The sequence below is a fragment of the Diadema antillarum genome, unplaced genomic scaffold (assembly GCF_040938485.1).
Source record: "Diadema antillarum isolate AM-2024a unplaced genomic scaffold, OU_Dant_1.0 seq00000697_RagTag, whole genome shotgun sequence".
Lineage (NCBI taxonomy): Eukaryota > Metazoa > Echinodermata > Echinoidea > Diadematoida > Diadematidae > Diadema > Diadema antillarum.
In genome coordinates, this window is record NW_027271602.1 from 181,224 (window position 1) to 201,552 (window position 20,329).

Here is a 20,329-nt window from a genome sequence, read left to right on the forward strand (position 1 = left end):
ATGTCGACCAAGAAGACTTTGTTGGAGCGGCTGGATGCCGGACCAGTGGTAGGAGATGGAAGCATGTTAATGACCATGGAGAAGCGGGGCTATGCCCTGGCAGGTGCCTGGACTCCAGAGGCCGTCATCCAGTATCCGGACGCTGGTGAGGATGGGAACGAGATAGGCGCCCATGAGAAAGAACGAGGGTATTGAAGATTTAAGCGGGACTCACCCACGTTTATTCATGTTTTTATTGATTTAAACTTTTCTTATCTAATTTTTGTACTTACCTGTGTTCGATTCCCGCCCAGTGCTTTCGTCTTTGGACAAGAAGCTTGTACTCACTATGTCCCTCTCTACCAAGGTGTTAAATATCTGGCAACACTAGGGTAATAATCATGGCAGGCGCCACGTTTTCAAAAGTGTGGGGTGGGGACACTTCAGACTTCTGGTGCCACTATCGGGATTCATCTGATAACAAGAAAAAAAAAAGTCTTCATCGCAAAACAAAGGCCTTACCTCGCTCACACTTTAAGGTTTCTATCTTTTTCTTTTTAGTGTCACTTACGCACTTCCGGGGTTAAAAAAAGTGTGTGTGTGTGGGGGTGGGGGGGGGGAGGGTGGAAAGGGGCAAAGTGGTGACACCTTACGTATTGCTTTGTATGGTGCAAAAAAAAAGAAGTGGGAGGCGTGCTCCCTCGCCCCCCCCCCCCCCCCCCCCCCCCCAGTTCTGCCGGCCCTGATGATAATGGCAGGGCTCTCTGGTACTATAGAGCTGTGGCAACACTAAAGAGGCTCTCCTGGATAAAGAAGACATTATTATTATTATTATTATTATTATTATCATTATTATTATTGTTATTATCATTATTGTTATTGTTATTATTATTATTATCATTAATCATCATCATAATCATCATCATTATTATAATCACTTTCTCTCTCTTTTATCATACAGCATGGCTCGACACTAACTTTTTTGTTTGGTGGCCCGATGGGGCCACCAAAATCCTAAATTTCAAATTTTTGGTGGCCCGAGAGAAAAATTTGGTGTCCCGAAAAAAAACAATAAAAAACATTTAAAGTTCTTTTTTTTTAGTCAAATATTTAAGATTTATGATAGTAAGAATTAGAAGTTGGACATATCTACTCATAAATAAACTTCAACAAACTTGCAACACTCACTCTCAGGCATTCATTCAGTCCTTTTCATCCATCCTTTGAACAAATTTAACTGCTAATTTCCGGCGCAAAAATTTACGAATTTATTGACATACTTTACAAAAAAATTTGGTGGCCCGAGGCGGGCCACCAAATTTGCCTTTTTTTTTGAAATTTGGTGGCCCGACTTTCATTTTTGGTGGCCCCGGGCCACCGGGCCACCGTTAGTGTCGAGCCCTGCATACAGGATTCGCCTGTATAAGTTGTACAAGAACTGTTGTACAAGAATATTATGCTGTAGTTTTACTTGGACTTATACATCATGAAATTGCATGGAACATAATGATATACATGAATTATCAAAATCAAATTATATACAGATAGAGAGTCAATCAAACAATATAATTACATATAATTATGTTGCAGATAAGTCAGAACATCACATCAAGTCAAATGTTGCAGCTTTGAAATATTCTTTTACATTGAACATTAGTGTCGTTAACTTTTACTTAACATATGCTGTAAATCATTTGACAAGATTTTTACATTACTCATATCTCTCTATAATATTCGATATGTTTTTTACTCTGTACAATGCAGTTTTTTTATATATCAAAATTAGAAGCCGTTACAAGGACTATGTGACATGCGATGAATAAGAAGAATTATGAAGAAGTTTTTACAGCTGAGACAAACTAATGTTCTATGAGGTAACATTATAACTACTGTGTATTTATGCCGTTTAGTCAAACAACTTCATCGCGAGTTCCTGAGAGCCGGAGCAGACGTCCTGCAGACATTTACGTTTTACGGCTCGGAGGACTCGATTGAAGGCAAAACACCGTCGGCTACAAAAGCTGTCGACATTAATGTAATGAGAGCAAAACCTCTTTTCTTAAGTTTATCTAAAGTCTTTAGAAAACGTGTTTAGCGACTGATAGGGAACATGATGTTGGGAACCAGTGAGATAAAATATTTGCATAAATTGACAGATTATTTTTAAAGTGAAAATTAGACACATTAATGAAGGATATTGACATTTTCACACAAATTGATATTTCAGTGTTCAAGTCTAATTAAATTTTCTGAGAAGTGTAATTATTTCATTATCATTAATACGTATAGGCCTACGTGTATAGGTCTTACGCTACATGATATCGTTTCATATATCAAGGAATGAGTTTGGTGTTTTCAGACAATTAGTGTACATATCGATATCCGTATACTTTCAATGAAGATTCATAGGCGGATTTAGATAGCAATTGTCATTCACATAAACGACATTGCTACCCCCAGATTGTTACCACAAGTAAATAGGTTTATACAAACATCGAGGTTTACAAACATATCTATTTCAGTAAGATTCTGTGACTTTCAAACAAACTAACGTACAATGTATAGGTGTCCAAAAATATTCCTTTGTTAAAGAACTTTCATTGAATGCACGCTGGTGATTTAATAAAAAGTTTATGAAGGAGAATTTTCGAGAGCAAAACTAAAAATGAAGAGAGTAATCAAATTGTTACCCTATATCTGATCTGACGTAACAGTGGGAGGATCTGAACGAGAGGGCGTGCGATCTAGCGAGAGAGGTGGCTGATGAGGGAGACGCCCTGGTGGCAGGAAGTCTGTGTCCCGTGGTCGCCTACGAAGCCGGGAAAGGAAAGGATGTCGTCCAGAATCAGTTTCGACAGCAGTGTGATGTCTTCAGTCGCAAGAAAGTCGACATCCTCATCGGGGAGGTAGCAATGTTTTTTATGTTTTTTGTTTTTATGTTAATCTGTCTCGAGTGATTTCCGATGTAGTGAAATACTGTTATACACGTACATGATCCTGGCATATAAATACAGAAGATTGTTTTCGTTTCCAGATATTAACTTGATAGGTATGCGGATGGTAAAAGGGAGCTATTTTGTCAAAGATTTTGTTTTTGTACTCTCTTCGCCACACAAATGCTATAATTCCTGAGCTAAAACCATTGCATATTCCTTCTTTATTCACTCTGTTCAGTTCTTCGGTCACACGGAGGAAGCCGAGTGGGCTATTGAAGTGATGAAGACTTACGGCCTACCCGTAGTGTGTATGATGAGGATTTGTATAGCTGGTGATGAGATGGGCGTGAAGCCAGCCGACGCAGCCGTCAGACTGGCGAAGGCAGGTCCGTGAGACGTGCCAACCTTTGCCGTGTATGCAGACTTTGGGAAACTTTCGCTGGCACGATAATGCGTCTTCACCGTCTGAACTAGAAAGCACGATTGAAAATGATGAATAAAACAAATCAAACTTTTTGACAGGCGTTAAGCTCAACTACTCTATCCAATATTTATGACAAATAAGGTCACTCAAGGTGTGTCCGCTTCAACGCATATACCAAATGATTCGGCGAAGATTTTCAAAAATTTCTAAGGCAGTGAAATGAAACATTTTAGCAGATGTGCAGGTGACAGACATCCAAATGTACATCACACTTGCATCACACAAAACTAATCTTGCAGCCTAGACTTTACCAGCATTTGCTACCTTATTGCGCTCATTTTATGTCAAAACACAATCATGTTAGATAATGGTGATTATTATTATCATCATTATTATTATCATCATTATTAATATTATTATCATTATTATTATCATATCATTATTATTATCATTATTATCATCATCATCATAACGATAATATGCGTAACAATCTCAGATATATTTGATCGATTGGTGTCTTTTATCTGCGGCTCTAACACGAATTAATACAGTTCCCTATTGCCAAGACGTCTCATAATATGTGAAACTGGCTGCATGTTACACTCCAACAGGTGCTGACGTAGTGGGAATTAACTGCTGCTTCGATCCTACCATTGCACTCGAGACCATTGGCATGATGAAAGAAGGTCTGCAGGCTGCCGGACTAAAGGCCCACCTCATCATGCAGCCCGGAGGCTTCCACACTCAGGAACTCGCGGGAGAGCCTCCCGAGGGATACATGAAGCTTCCAGAGTTTCCCTACGGTGAGCCAAGGGTATCTCTGTCCGAGCATACGAAGCCAAACGTTGGTTACAGTTTGTTATTCCAAATGTTCGTTAATTCGAAAATTAAATAAGGTTCGTTATTCCGAAGGTTCGTTATTCCGAAAATTCGTTATTCCGAAGGGTTGTTAATCCGAAAACGAAGGGAGGTTCGTAATTCCGAAACTTCATAAGTACGCATCTTTAATCTCATAAATTACTTAGATTAACGACTCTTTGGAATAACGAACCTTCAGAATAACGCCACAGATTAATGTTTGGATTAACGAACCCCGCACGTATTTCACTGTCGGATTTATGAAAACCTAGTACACGGAATTTGTGTGCTCTACGTAATAACGTGCCTTCGGATTAATAAACCTTATTTCATTTTCGGATTAAAGGAACCTTCGGTATAACGAACATCACCAAAAATGTTAATGCCAAACTGACTCCCACCCTGTTAGGGGAAAAGAACAGAGAGAGAAAAATACTCAGCATGTATAATCATGATTATGCTTTACTCGAGAACTTTACGTCTTTAAACATGTATATCGAAAAGAAGATGACATGAATTACGTTGAAACCTATACCAGTAAATAACAAAGAAGACAAGATAATTCATTCAGTGATGTTATATGTGTTTTTGTTAATGCATTTATTTATTTGCTATTTATATATTTATTTCACTAAAGTTTAATTCTGCATATTGTGTCATTTGGACTTTTGTCCGCCATATCAGCCCTGGAACCGCGTGTGTTAACACGTGTCGACGTGCACAAGTATGCTCGTGCAGCGTATGAACTCGGCGTGCGTTACATCGGGGGATGTTGCGGCTTCGAGCCCCATCACACACGGGCAATCTCTGAAGAGGTAAATCATATAGAAAACCAGAATCAATGAAAATGTAATGTCTGCATGGATCACTGATGTCCATTAAATTACTTTCTCTACTTGGTTTCTAACATGAGAGGATATTCTGTTTTAGAACTGAGTTAATCTCATACGTGATGCGCTGTAATCTGCTACTTCTTGTTATCTACACTGCATATATGGTTAATCAGTAAAAGCAACTTCAGATGAATCATAACAATAAACGGTCATTATTCTTTTTTTTTAGTATACCGGGGTCTTGAATATCAGAGGCCGTACCTTTCCACAAAATCATTTGAATGATGATAGTTATTTAGTGTTATCTATGCGGTATTTCAGACAACGTTTCTATACAATTACAGTCACAAAGCAATTTCAATTCAACACGACAAAGAAGCAAAACTAAGTATAAAAACAGAAAGAAAGCATAAGTGAGAAGGAGGAGTGTGTATTAACGGGGCTGCAAAGGGCAAAAAAGGGTAGACTTAAAGGGGATGGCTAATAACTGATCAGTGGGAATCAGTGGAATGCTGGGGGATAATTGTTCCAATCCTTGCGGGATTCATTTAAGAGTACATCATATATCTTGCTGTGTGAAATTATTTGCTTCAGAATGGTCTCATATTCAAGTAATGTGTAGTTTAATTTTATTTATTATTTATTCAAGATTTCATGCGTGTTCACAAAATAGGAGTGCATACAAAATGTATGCAAGTACATCTCATATGTTATAGCCAAGACAGAATATACGTATACGATAAGTATACATTGATAAGAAGCAGTTACAGAAATAGTATACAACTCTAAGAGAGCTACATTATTCAAGGTAACGAACACGCAAAGGAATTGCAACATAAGCTTAAAGCTTGAAAATCGTTGCAACCCCTGTGTACACAATCTATATGCTTGCAAATACTGTAGTTTAAATGATGAGTTGCGGGGGGGGGAGGGGGTATTTACAAAGAGAGGAACATGAGGGGGGGAAAGAAGAAATGCATGTGTGGTGCCTATTAATTTTGTCCTGTCGGACATTGACAAGAGAGAACAAAAAAAAAATAAAGTGTCAAATCATTGTAAGCAAATTATACTGACTAAATTTCTCATAAATCCCATTTAAATGTCGATATCAGGGGAAATAATATGATCACAGCAAGATTAATAGTTAATAGTACCCAGGAGTTCAGCATGAAGCTGATATTCAATTATGTTTCCAGGTAAGCATGCCTGCACAGTGACGGGGCGATTAAACTGCGCATTAGGCCTACTTGAATAATTATGAGACCATTCTGAAGCAAATAATTTTCACACAGCAATAGATACATAATGTATTTTTAAATGAATCCCACAAGGACTGGAACAATCATCCCCCAGCATTGCCACTGATTCCCACTGATCAGTTACTACCCATCCCCTTTAATTGTCATGACTAGCAATTCTATACCCACAACCTTTCAACTACTCAGTACACGCATGTCGAAATCTGTCACATGAAACAGGAAATGGCAGTCAACAACAACAACAACAACAACATCAACAACAAGAGCAAAACAAAAACAAACCAATTCCCAAACCATGAAGTCATAATACTATCAATACCAATATTTTCTGCCTGCGAAATGCATAAATCATGAGTGTTGTTGTGTTATTGTTTATTGTGTTAGTTGTTAATACTGTATCATTTCATTTCACACATGCATGTTCACATGCATATTTTTTTTATTTTCATTTCCAATCAAACACAGGTAATTACACTTTGACATGATTACATACATTGGAACATAATAATACATATTGTTTTTAAAGAACTTCATGGAAATGAAAATTGAGGGGCTGCTAAAAAGCGAACTTGTAGATTGCAGTCCCCTCACTTATACGTTACATTACTACAATACATTAATTATATATGACTTTATAACACAATACAACAATACATGTACCGTACAAGCTACAGTGTAATCATTGAAAGTATACAGTTTTCATTCAATCGAATCGGATGGTTACATGACGTATACGCTTTCACGAGTATACACATACACATACACATACACATACACATACGCATACACATACACATACACATACACATACACATAGACATACACATAGACATACACATAGACATACACGCAAGCACACACACATACACATACGCACACACACGCACGTACACACACATGTATGCATCCACATACATTGTGCACACACAGAAGAGAGTAGGGAAAGAGGAGAGAGGGAGGGGGAGAGGGCGGAGTAGAGAGGGCGAAGGGCAGGTCAGCATTCTCGATGCAGGGTGAAGGAAAAAAGAACAACAATTCCCAAAACAGTCAAACTACTAGTAGTAATCATGGGGTACATAATATTATGAGCTGATTAAATATTTCTTTAAATTACTAGAGAATGATTTCAAACTAATGGAAACTTTTATATTTTTCTCAGGGAATTCCAAAATTTTGGGCCACTGTAGATAAATGTGGATTTTGTATAATAGAGTTCGGGTAAGGGGCAAATGATACTCATCTGTTTGACGAGTGGGGTATTTATGAATATTTTCATTCTTATTAAACATATTTTCAAAAACTAAAGGAAGTGAATTATTTTACAAACTGTACATAAATTGACCAAGGTAATAATAATACAAAATCCCTTATTTCAAAACCTTATTCTCCACAAATAATCCGTCTGTATGGGAATATTTGGAGGTATTACATATTACTCGAAGTGCTTTTTTTTTGTAACAAAAATAATTTATCCAAATAAGTTGAATGTGTATTTCCCCATACTCTAATTTCATACGCTAAATGAGGTAAACTTAAGGGTTGAATATAACATTAGCAACTTTTTAAGAGAAAAACAAAATTTTACTTTATTGATTACACCTATGTTACTGGAAATAGTGCGGCATATACAATCTATATGCTGTTTCCAAGAATTCAATTCAATTCAATTCATTTTTATTTGTCCAATAAAAAGCATTACAGGAACCTCATCGTGGGATTTTCACATATAAATGTCAAAGCATAACAAATACAATATATACATAAAAAAGAACAACACGGAATAGCACTTGACAAATAAATAAATAACCGGACATGTATGCAAAATTAAACTTAAAAGAACAATTGTATAAAAACGTTGCATAAAAACGGACTCCATTGGCATGATGTTAAAAACTTCAAAAACCTTCCCTGTTGTTACTTCCCAATATCAGCCCCCGTTAGCCCGTAATAAACTGAAACCCAAACAACTCGCACTGAAATACAACACAGCAAACAAATTAACAAATACAGAAACGATATCAGTGATTATATCATCATATCATATAAATATCTTTCTAAGTCCACCAATATTGCACAAAGTCATTTCCAGATTCTGAAATATGATAATGTTAACAAATATAATCATTATAGTTGTACGTCAACTTGCCCAGTGAAAAAAAAAAATATATATATATACATATATATATAAAGGGAGGATCAGCGGTAGGAGAGAAGAAAGAAAGAAAAAGAATAAGAAAGGAAAGGAAGCATATATAACAGTTCATAAATAACATATATCAAATATCATTAGCTATGGCATCATAAATCCAAAACTGTAAAATCCCAAGATGAAGTGATGATGATAATGACTAGTCTGTGCCAATGACTAAAATAAGAAAAGGATAAAAAAAGTTGAGGGTGATGATGATAATAATGGTAATAAAAACATAACATCTTCAGAACTGCTTTATTGTTTTACAATGCCCCCCTCCTCCCAACAACTTTCCAGCCATACATACAAAAATCACCACACATTTACCCCTATCACAATACATCCATTTGAAAGCCCATGACTCTACCAAACAACTTACTCATCACAAAAACAATTCCGACACATCCCTGCTGACCCGTAACCTCCTCAAATTACTCAATCACATATTCCACGTAGAAACAATGGAAACGGTTTAAACACAAAATCTTCAAAAAGTGGGCGGCCTCAGATGGCCAAGGGAGCAACCCCACGGCTTCCTCTGATAATTCAACTTCTAATGAGTTAACAGGTACTGTTGAAAGAACGCTTACTGTCTACAGTTACACCAAGAAATCTAACAGAATATACCTGTTTTATCACTTCATTTTCAAAAATTATATCATGTGGCAATTTATCAAGGGTATTACTAAACAACATCACATTTGTTTTCTGCAAATTAAGCGATAATCTATTTGCTCTTAGCCATTGCATTATCTTGTTCAATTCTATATTCATGACATCAACTAATGTATGAGGATTTGAATGAGAAAAGAAAAGATTGGAATCATCTGCAAAATAATATAAAAGAAAACATTTCAAAATTTTGAAAATCATTGATGTAGATAACAAAAGGTAACGGCCCTACATACTTCCTTGTGGAACTCCACAATCAACTGAGCGCAAGGAAGATTTTTCATTGTTTATACAAACAAATTGATTTCTGTCTTTCAAATACAGTAGCTTCTGAACCACTCAAGGCCTTCCCACGTATACCATAATGATTAGGTTTATAAAGAAGAATGTCGTGGTTAATCGTGTCAAAATAATTATCAAAATAATAGTAACGAAACTAAATAAGCTATTTGTATATAGGTATAGAAAAATACCAAATTATGTCCTCTCAATATTGCACTTTTGAGAACTAGAAATGGTAGAATATTTCTGAATGCAGTTTAAATTGTTTCGTCTGAAGGGAGGCTCCCTCCCAGATTATGTAAAATCTATATAAATTCAAAGCCGTCATTTTGAATTGTGTGACCCATGAATGTTATGTATCTTAGAATACGTGCAAAAGATAACACACACACACACACACACACACACACACACACTCAAGTAAGATCAACTAATACTGTCAATTTTAAGCTAAATCTTGTACGTTGAACGAGATAAAACTCACATTTCCTTTTCATCTCAAAACGCTGCATTGTCTGTCTTAATTTTTTTTCTTTACACTTATGTCGTCCCGACTTGTTATAGCTCCGTAAAGAACGTGGACATGACTTTCCAGGGAATGATAAGTCGAACTTTCCTCACGCCTTGGCGCTCAGTTTTTTCGAATCAGAGCGGAGCAGGTAATTTTCAGTAAAAGATTTTTTTTTTTTGAGATTTTCAGTTCTTTTGAACTGTGTAAAATTATCATCTGTCCTATACATTACATTAATTGATAGAGTTCATACACTCAAACACATACTTTCGTTTGTGCAAGGAAGTTTCTTGCCTTGCGTTTTGCTAACCTAAAAGTAGCAGGTCTATCATGCACTCTGTCATTATTGTCTCATTGACGTCAGGGGCGTCACCAGCTTTTTTTCAAGGGGGGTGATTTTTGACACTAAATGTTTACGAGATTTTTTTGGACAGACATTTGGAATATAGGAAGCTCTCAATCCCTAGACTTTTACTGTTTTTTGAGAGGGAAACCAAGCGGGGAAAGGGCAACGGCGCGCCGGCAGCTAGGATTTCATCGGGAGGGGGGGGGGGGGGGGGAGGGTGTGGAAGTGCCGGAGAGGGTTGCATCCCTTATAAATGAATTATGGAATGACGGTGTGAAACGACAAATTACTGGCAGCGATATCAGGGGAATGGCATAACGACTACATACGAGCGAGCGGAGCGAGCGAGCTTGGAAATTTTGACATTTGACAGTCCAAAAAACTGCCGTTTGTAGCCATATTTTTTTGCTTTGTAAATTAAGGGGGGCGCACCGAGCGCAACTGCTGGCAATTACTGGCAGCAATATCAGGTGAATGGCATGATAATTAAATGCGAGCGAGCAAAGAGAGCGAGCTTGGAAATTTTGACATTTTACAGTCCCAAAACTGCCATTTGGAGCCATATTTTTTCGCTTTGGAAATAAAGGAGGGGTGGGGCGCAACGGGCGCAACTGCCGGTAATTACTGGCAGCAACATCAGAATGGCATAACGACTACATACGAGCGAGCGAGCGAGCGAGCTTGAAAAATTTGACATTTTACAGTCCAAAAACTGCCGTTTGTAGCCATAATTTTTTGCTTTGTAAATTAAGGGGGGTCGCACCGAGCGCAACTGCTGGCAATTACTGGCAGCAATATTAGGTGAATGGCATAATGATTAAATGCGAGCGAGCAAAGAGAGCGAGCTTGGAAATTTTGACATTTTACATTCCCAAAACTGCCATTTGGAGCCATATTTTTTCGCTTAAGAAATAAAGGAGGGGTGGGGGTGCAACGGGCGCAACTGCCGGTAATTACTGGCAGCAACATCAGGAGAATTGCATAACAACTAAATACGAGCGAGCGAGCGAGCGAGCGAGCGAGCTAAAAAATTTTGACATTTTACAGTCCCAAAACTGCCGTTTGTAGCCGTATTTTTTTGCTTTGGAAATCAAGGGGCGCACCAGGCGCAACTGCTGGCAATTACTGGCAGCAACATCTGGTGAGTGGCATAACAATTAAATGCGAGCGAGCGAAGAGAGCGAGCTTGAAAATTTTGACATTTTACAGTCCCAAAACTGCCATTTGGAGGCATATTTTTTCGCATTGGAAATAAAGGAGGTGGGGGGGGGGGGGGTTCACCGGGCGCAACTGCCGGCAATTACTGGCAGCAACATCAGGAGAATTGGGTAACATTTAAATGCGAGCGAGCGAGCTTGAAAATTTGACATTTTACAGTAAAAAACAAACTGCCGTTTGTAGGTATATTTCTATATTTAAGGGGGCCCATCGGGCGCAACTGCTGGCAAATACTGGCAGTAATATCAGGAGAGCATAATGATTACATTCGAGCGAGCAGAACGAACGAGCTTGAAAATTTTACATTTTCCAGTCCAAAAACCGCCGTTCTTTTCTTAGCCATATTTTTTCGCTTTGGAAATTAAGGGGGAAGGGCACCGGGCGGAACTGCTGGCAATTACTGGCAGCAACATCAGGTGAATTGCATAACGATTAAATGCGAGCGAGCGAAGAGAGCGAGCTTGAAAATTTTACATTTTACAGTCCAAAAACTGCCGTTCTTAGCCATATTTTTTCGCTTTGGAAATTAAGGGGGCGCACTGGGCCGCAACTGCAGGCAATTACTGGTATCTAGCAACATCAGAAGAATGGCATAACGATTAAATGCGAGCGAACGGAGCGAGCGAGCTTGAAAATTTTGACATTTTTACAGTCCCCAAATTGCCGTTTGTAGCTATAATTTTTCGCTTTGGAAATTAAGGGGGGGGGGGGGGGCGCACCAGGCGCAACTGCCGGTAATTACTGGCAGCAACATCAGAATGGCATAACGACTACATACGAGCGAGCGAGCGAGCGAGCTTGAAAAATTTGACATTTTACAGTCCAAAAACTGCCGTTTGTAGCCATAATTTTTTGCTTTGTAAATTAAGGGGGGTCGCACCGAGCGCAACTGCTGGCAATTACTGGCAGCAATATTAGGTGAATGGCATAATGATTAAATGCGAGCGAGCAAAGAGAGCGAGCTTGGAAATTTTGACATTTTACATTCCCAAAACTGCCATTTGGAGCCATATTTTTTCGCTTAAGAAATAAAGGAGGGGTGGGGGTGCAACGGGCGCAACTGCCGGTAATTACTGGCAGCAACATCAGGAGAATTGCATAACAACTAAATACGGCCGAGCGAGCGAGCGAGCGAGCGAGCTAAAAAATTTTGACATTTTACAGTCCCAAAACTGCCGTTTGTAGCCGTATTTTTTTGCTTTGGAAATCAAGGGGCGCACCAGGCGCAACTGCTGGCAATTACTGGCAGCAACATCTGGTGAGTGGCATAACAATTAAATGCGAGCGAGCGAAGAGAGCGAGCTTGAAAATTTTGACATTTTACAGTCCCAAAACTGCCATTTGGAGGCATATTTTTTCGCATTGGAAATAAAGGAGGTGGGGGGGGGGGTTCACCGGGCGCAACTGCCGGCAATTACTGGCAGCAACATCAGGAGAATTGGGTAACATTTAAATGCGAGCGAGCGAGCTTGAAAATTTGACATTTTACAGTAAAAAACAAACTGCCGTTTGTAGGTATATTTCTATATTTAAGGGGGCCCATCGGGCGCAACTGCTGGCAAATACTGGCAGTAATATCAGGAGAGCATAATGATTACATTCGAGCGAGCAGAACGAACGAGCTTGAAAATTTTACATTTTCCAGTCCAAAAACCGCCGTTCTTTTCTTAGCCATATTTTTTCGCTTTGGAAATTAAGGGGGAAGGGCACCGGGCGGAACTGCTGGCAATTACTGGCAGCAACATCAGGTGAATTGCATAACGATTAAATGCGAGCGAGCGAAGAGAGCGAGCTTGAAAATTTTACATTTTACAGTCCAAAAACTGCCGTTCTTAGCCATATTTTTTCGCTTTGGAAATTAAGGGGGCGCACTGGGCCGCAACTGCAGGCAATTACTGGTATCTAGCAACATCAGAAGAATGGCATAACGATTAAATGCGAGCGAACGGAGCGAGCGAGCTTGAAAATTTTGACATTTTTACAGTCCCCAAATTGCCGTTTGTAGCTATAATTTTTCGCTTTGGAAATTAAGGGGGGGGGGGGGGGCGCACCAGGCGCAACTGCCGGCAATTACTGGCAGCAACTTCAGGAGAATGGCATTACGACTAAATGCGAGCGAGAGGAGCGAGCGAGCTTGAAAAAGTTGACATTTTACTGTCCAAAAACTGCCGTTTGAAGCTATATTATTATTTTTTTTTTCGCTTTGGAAATTAAAGGGGGGGGGGGGCGGACGCCCGGTGCGCCCGGCGCGCCCGGTGCGCCCCTCCCCCTGGATCCGCCACTGGTAGTCAAGGGTGTGGGTTTATGTTCATGACTGGGGGAGGTATGACCAGCGAGGTGGCGTCGAAGTGACCAAGCGGGGAAAGGATGTCCAAAATCTGCACTTTAGAGCATCCCCTAAACTAATTGTGCGTGTTTGTTTGTGTGTGTGTATTATATGTACATGGAAAAGTTAGGAATTAGCCCAGGTCAAGTCTTTTTATTGGCAATGCAAGACATTTTTACATAGACTAATAATTTTATGTAAAGCAACACTGCAAAAGCAATGATCTAGCTTTGATACAACGAAGCGTAAGGTACGAAGGTGCTGTACATTCTACATCACATTGCGAACCATTGTAGCGACTCTTCGTTCGGATGTACTGCGCACATCCTGCTTATATGCAGAATGCCAACCAGGAATCACGCTGAATCACAATCTTTTGTCGGGTCCGGGCTTTTTGAACAATGTTTCACACTATATACCTATCTAATTATGGTTAAAAGAAATCATAGAAAAATATCTTATTTCTTGATCACCCTTTCATTCAAAAGCAGTTTACTAACACTTGAATTACTATTTCGGTAAGTCTTTTTTTTTTTACCAGCGGATTATGAGGGGGCGCACCCCCCCCCCCGTAGTTACGCCACTGCTTTTGGGTGAAATAATTGGACAGATTTCTTGAATTCTAACAAAAAAGCAAGACAATCTTTTCATCGCGGGAATTATGATCATGTGGGGTGGGGCAAATGGTGCGCTTGCCTTCCAATATTTTTATGGGGGCAACATTTTTGTTTTATTTCAAAAGCAAGAAAATTTCTCATTTCGGGAATTATTAATTATGGGGGGGGGGCAAAATTAAAATATGCTTGCCCCTCCAATATTTTATGGGGGTAACTTTTTGTTTTTCGGTCCAAAAAAAGATAAGAAAATCTTCTCGTCTCTGGAATTATGGAGGGGGGGGGGGTATAAGTGCTCGGTATCGTAGGGATGTACAGTACGGTCGATAAATAGTAAACACTGTAGAATACTAATAGATATGTATAAAATCAGTGCTGCCAGAACCAGGGGTGCGAATTTATTTGTGTGTGTGTGTGTGTGTGTGTGTGTGTGTGTGTGTGTGTGTGTCCCTGGTGCAAAATATGAAAAAAAAAAATAGAAAAGAGTAATTATTTAGCGTCCGGCATTGAGGTCGCTCGCAGACTGATTTTTTTTTTTTTTTAAGGATCTGAAGGGGGGTGCGTTCGCACCCAACGCACCCCCCCCCCCCCCCCCCTGGTGACGCCCATGGACGTTAAGATGAATCCACATAATTTTGTTATTATCTATATCTACAGTGCGTATAAAAAAGGTAATCAACTTTGGAGGGCTACTATTTTATAATTGTCAGCTATGGAGAGCACAATGTAGATTGTGAGGAAAGGGGAACTCTTCCTCTTTTCATTGATACCTAATTATGTTGACAAATGTCATGCATTAGTGAGCACGTGAGTTTTAAAGACAACAATGACAAATTGCACTTTTTCCAAGTTTGCGTGTTATTGTGAAGGAGCAATGCATGGTCTCATTGCATGGATGAGATCTGTCATTGAAAGTGGTAAAATCATCAGGACAGCCTGCACGACTGCAGATTCGTGTCTAAGGTTTCTTCTAACGTTTTATGGTTCATAACCTTCAATATGGCCGTGTTGTCGATAACTTGGTCATTCCCATTAAGGCAAAACCATTATCCATTTTACTCTCTTCATATTCATGACATGGTTGTCACTGGGAGCTATGTGTTGAATATGAACAGAGAAAAATGGACTGTGCGGGTTGGCCTACACGTGGGAGCGACCAAGTTATCGGATAAAAGGCCATGTTAAAGGTTATATGGACCATAAAATGTTGGGAGAAAGCCTAAAGACAAACCCTAAAGACAAACTCTAAACACAAACCTGCATTCGTACAGGCTGGCCTATGGCAACTTTCATTAACAGATCTCATCCATGCAGTGAGACATGCATTGTTCCTTAACAATAACATGCAAACTTGGAAAAAGTGCAATTTGTCTTGTTGTCTTTACAGTTCACGTGCTCAGTCATACATGACAATTGTCAACATAATTAGGTATCAATGGAAAGAGGAAGAGTTCCCCTTTTCTCACAACCAAGACTGTGCTCTTCATAGCTGACAATTATGAAATGGTAGCCCTCCAAAATTGGATTACTTTTTTTTATACGCTCTGTATATCTAACGTGTATGGAACACATCACAATATAAACATTTTCTAGTCGTCCGAGTTCTTTTTTTTTTTACGTATTGCTTTCACTGTCACGTTTATATGTGTTCTCAACTTTATTTACGCAAATCCACTGTGTATCATGACTTAATTCATATAGTCCAGATACTTTTTTTGCGATATAATCAAGATTAAAAGTTAATAATTGCGATAGTCAATTATTACGATGACGGGCGTGCAACGCTTGTACTAATACTGTAATAGACTATTATTATTTCGTTCAATGTTTGTCCGCTCTACAGGGCGTCAACGGAATACTGGATGAACCTTAAGCCTTCTGCTGGAAGAGAATGGATTACCAAGCGAGCAGAATTGAAATAAACACAAAGAAATTTTAGTGAGAATACAGATTCGTGAGCAAGGAAAATGAATTGCAATGTTATTGCACAGTGGTAAACAAGATGCTACGTGACTGAGGGTGGAAGTATCAGTAATTTTTAAAAGATAAGTGAAATCAGAAGTGCTGGCGACAAATCTGAATCCTATAATGTGGAACAAGTAAAATCAAGTGTAGTATATTGTTTGTCACGACATTATGTCAATGAGTCAAATGTTGAAAAGGTCCTTTTCTCGGTTTTAGTGACAATTCGTTTAGGCTAATTAATGGATATGGTATCTAAGAGAGAATTTGATGTGAGAAACAAAAATTGATTCTCGTCACTATTGCATGTAATCGAGGAAGTACACACACAGTGATTTTCACAGTATCTGCCTATAATGCTCATACTCGTCATTCTCATTTTCATGCAAGCTTTTAAATAACTTTTGATGTTTTGTTTATAAGAGGGTACTTTTCTGTACCCAGGAAGAGACCCTTTGTTTATGGACGTAGATTTTTACTGAAGCTTTGTTAGGCATTTTGATTCCTTTTTTACTCTTCCGCGTCAGCTCATGTTGAACCATTTTTATTCTGCAGTAGTTTTAGGTCGAGCGACGTCAGTAATGAAAGTGACTAACTCGCAATCGGGACCTCCATTCTATTTTAATGTGCTATCCATGGAACGACGTGTTTTTGTCTCTTACTAGAGGGGACAGAATGCTTACACACAACATTGCCCAGTGAGACTGACGATTCGAACCCGGTATACAGTGGTATACCCTCGGATCTGGGGGTCGACGCACTATCGACTGAGCTGAATCACTACCCTAGACACTAGGTTAGCAAGACCAATGAGCTCAACACTATGAGGCAAATAGGACCCACGTGCTCAATACTATAGGATAACAAGACCCACGTGGTCGACACTAGGCAAAAAAAAAAAAAAAAAAAAAAAAGAGGACCCCGAGCTCGACATTACGTCACGGGGCTTAATGCACTCACTGTGTCAATCTCTGAGGTCTTTTTCGCTTATCTCGTGTTGAGCTCGTGGGCCTCATTTGTCTATAGTGTAGAGCTCACGGGCCTTTTTTGCCTAGTGTCTAGCTCAGGGCCTGTTCTACTTAGTATCTATCTTAGTATCTTAGTATCTATCTTAGTATCTTAGTATCTATCTAGTGGGCCTGTTTTACTTGGTGTCTAGCTCGTGCATAGGCTATATGGCTCATGGACCTGTTTTTTCAATGTCTAACTCGTAGGCCGGATTACTCGTGGGTGTCGAACTCTTGGGATGATCCCTACTAGATAAGCAAGACTCACAGCTGGAATTGTAGTGAGCAACTATCAGCTTGATCCATCTGGTTTGCTGAATAAGCCAGTTCAAAGTTCACTTTTAGCATTAGCAGAAAAAAAAAAGATAATCTGTACTAACAGGCATGTTGGTTTTTAGTCACTGAGATAAGCACCCGTGATGTAATGATCATTCTTCTAATATAAAAGGTGCTGCCGGTATATCCACCTAACAGCAAGTCTGATTCTAGTTTGTTGATGCATTCATTGTAATTGACGCTTGGACAGACCACCTGGTCACCAGGTCTGCACAAGTTCATTCTTGCTTTGAACGTGAATTTCATTGATTGTTGGCAAGCTTACGCATTATGTCGGTTTAAAAACGAGGAAAGTGCCTATAGGAAGGTCTTTACGAACAGGCTTATTTTTCATTCGATCGTTCAGTACTTGCAAACTTAAATGAGAAACACATTGGTGTCAATCACGTAATACGAGAAAACCCTAGATGAAATTATTGATGACATATAGGAATGAAATTATGCATTACTTCTTGCGCCATGGTTCATGCTTGTGCTAAACACTAAGTTTATTTTGGAATAAAAAATAATCATGTTTCAAACTACACTCGCTTTGTTGAAAATCTGCGTATATCATTTTCTATGGGCCTTAATGTTTTCACTGTACTTTGAATGCTGGAAAGAAAAGTCTTTTGCGAACAGCGAGATATATGTATAAAGAGCAGTTGTGTAAGATATATACTACATTTCTTCAATTCGCATTATTCTTCAATATTCTATAGATCCATGGTCATCAATTTGCATTTCTATGTATCTATCTCTTGATATTGTATTCGTTTGATAAAAAAAGACTATGGCAGTGGTACACAATATCTTTTTCACAGACTTCGTTTTCCATGGCAACTTTGTTTAGAGCCAATAAAGTTTTTACTACTCGACAATTTTAAAAGGGAAAATTTGCTCTTATGTTGAATGCGTCATTTGTTTTCAGCATTGAAAAAAAAAAAACAAAAACAACTGGCCATTTTTTTTTCATCATGGGTGTCAAATTCACCTTCTGCTCTCCCTTCTTAGTACAAAGATACAGGCAGAGGTGTGCAATTATTCCTTTTAGTGAATGCATTAATTTCAGAAACACAACTTTAATGGGCAAACATCTGAAATACACTCTCTGGCAAAATGACCTGAGATCCACAATATCTAATGCATTCTATGTATAGAAGACGAAATCCCAGGAACAACCTTCTGACGAAATCATATTTCAAGCTGCATTTTTTTTTTTTTTGCATAACAAATCAAGAATTGAAAGACCATATTCTGTGTTTTCTAAAGCATGTATATGTACAATATATCGGATCCATCAATGCTAACAATATAATGTTAATATGCCATGACAACCCAGGGAAACTGGCAGGTAGAATCTGACTACGACCAACGCAGGGACTGCTTTTATCTGATTGTACAGTTTGGAACTTTTTTTATCGTTTTCTCGTTTGCAATGATGTAGGCCTATATGCCTTCTCTCTTTTGCACACTTACAAAAGAATAAGCAAACGCCATGTGACTCAGGTTTCGTATCCTATTCGAGGCTAACAGACCAGCTTGGTATATCAAGGATTGAAAGCAAGAGAGATTTCGCGGACTATTCCGCGTTCACCCTTGCCACGACGTTTGTCAACGTGACTAAAAATATAGAACCAAAAAAAAAAAAAAAAAAAAAAAAGGCCTCTCGTTGTGGAATACAAACCGAAGCCATAATGCGTGATAACATGCTAGACGTAGATTGGTACTGGGCTGGGATTCTTTGGTCCCGTTTTTATCCCTTTCACTCGTTGGTTCGTGAATTATCTCAACTTATACAAACATCCCTACAAAGAAAAAACAAATTGCTGACCTGTAATGTAATCATAACTAAATCAAGTTCCAATGTTTCTCGTACAAAGATCAGAATGATCCTTTGTTGCAGACATCAGAGATAATTGAAAATGTACAGACACTAATATAGAAATGTGTGTCGCGCATTGGATTATCGTGGAGTGATAGAGAGCCAATAAATGACGTAATCCTTCGGATGATAAAGCTCCTCTGTAGACTGTACAATACCCCTGTTACGTGATAGTGGTAACCTTAGAATCAAGAAAATCAAATCAAGAAAATTGTGCGAAGTGCCTATTTCACGCAATCGACTCTCAAAAAGATGGGCGCAGAAGTTTTCAGACCATGCAGACTTAAATTCCTTAGTTTCCCACCATAACTGTCTCTTGGAAAGTCATTTTGATGGTCAAAAATTCATTATAATCATTCATGTCAGATCTAAAGAAACAGTTTGGAGGTCGATCCGAACCACACACTGTAAAAGGGATTTAGGAATGTACATTGTTATAACGTCGAGGAGGAGAAAGGGGTCCCCACTCTGCACACCTCTCAAAACTCGGACAAAACATTATGTGGATTATGAGATATCGTCAAAATGTATACTTTATTTCCCCCGAGATCCATGATGTGTGTCTCTCGATTAAGCTTCCATCGTATGGGCTCCACATGCGCATATACACATGTAATTTGCATAGATTTATGCATATTCATATATATATATATATATATATATATATATATATATATATATGCATACACACATATATAAATACAATAGGTG

The 20,329-nt window shown here is 38.8% G+C and overlaps 1 protein-coding gene across 1 annotated transcript; it reads left to right on the forward strand.

The window, feature by feature from the left end:
* On the forward strand, positions 1-16,506 carry LOC139737653 (betaine--homocysteine S-methyltransferase 1-like). The gene is made up of 8 exons (XM_071648329.1): positions 1-145; positions 1,890-2,014; positions 2,694-2,885; positions 3,154-3,301; positions 3,951-4,142; positions 4,882-5,012; positions 9,999-10,093; positions 16,293-16,506. The coding sequence occupies exons 1-8, from the start codon at positions 1-3 to the stop codon at positions 16,369-16,371; spliced, it is 1,107 nt and encodes a 368-aa protein (XP_071504430.1). The 3' UTR covers positions 16,372-16,506.
* The last annotated feature ends 3,823 nt before the right edge of the window (positions 16,507-20,329 follow it).

What these genes read in the sequence shown, in the direction of transcription:
- LOC139737653 (XM_071648329.1), top strand. Translation starts at nt 1, where the DNA reads ATGTCGACCAAGAAGACTTTGTTGGAGCGGCTGGATGCCGGACCAGTG. An exon ending in CAAAAGCTGTCGACATTAAT is followed by an intron (nt 2,015 to 2,693) that starts GTAATGAGAGCA and finishes CTGACGTAACAG; the next exon opens with TGGGAGGATCTGAACGAGAG. An exon ending in TCGACATCCTCATCGGGGAG is followed by an intron (nt 2,886 to 3,153) that starts GTAGCAATGTTT and finishes CACTCTGTTCAG; the next exon opens with TTCTTCGGTCACACGGAGGA.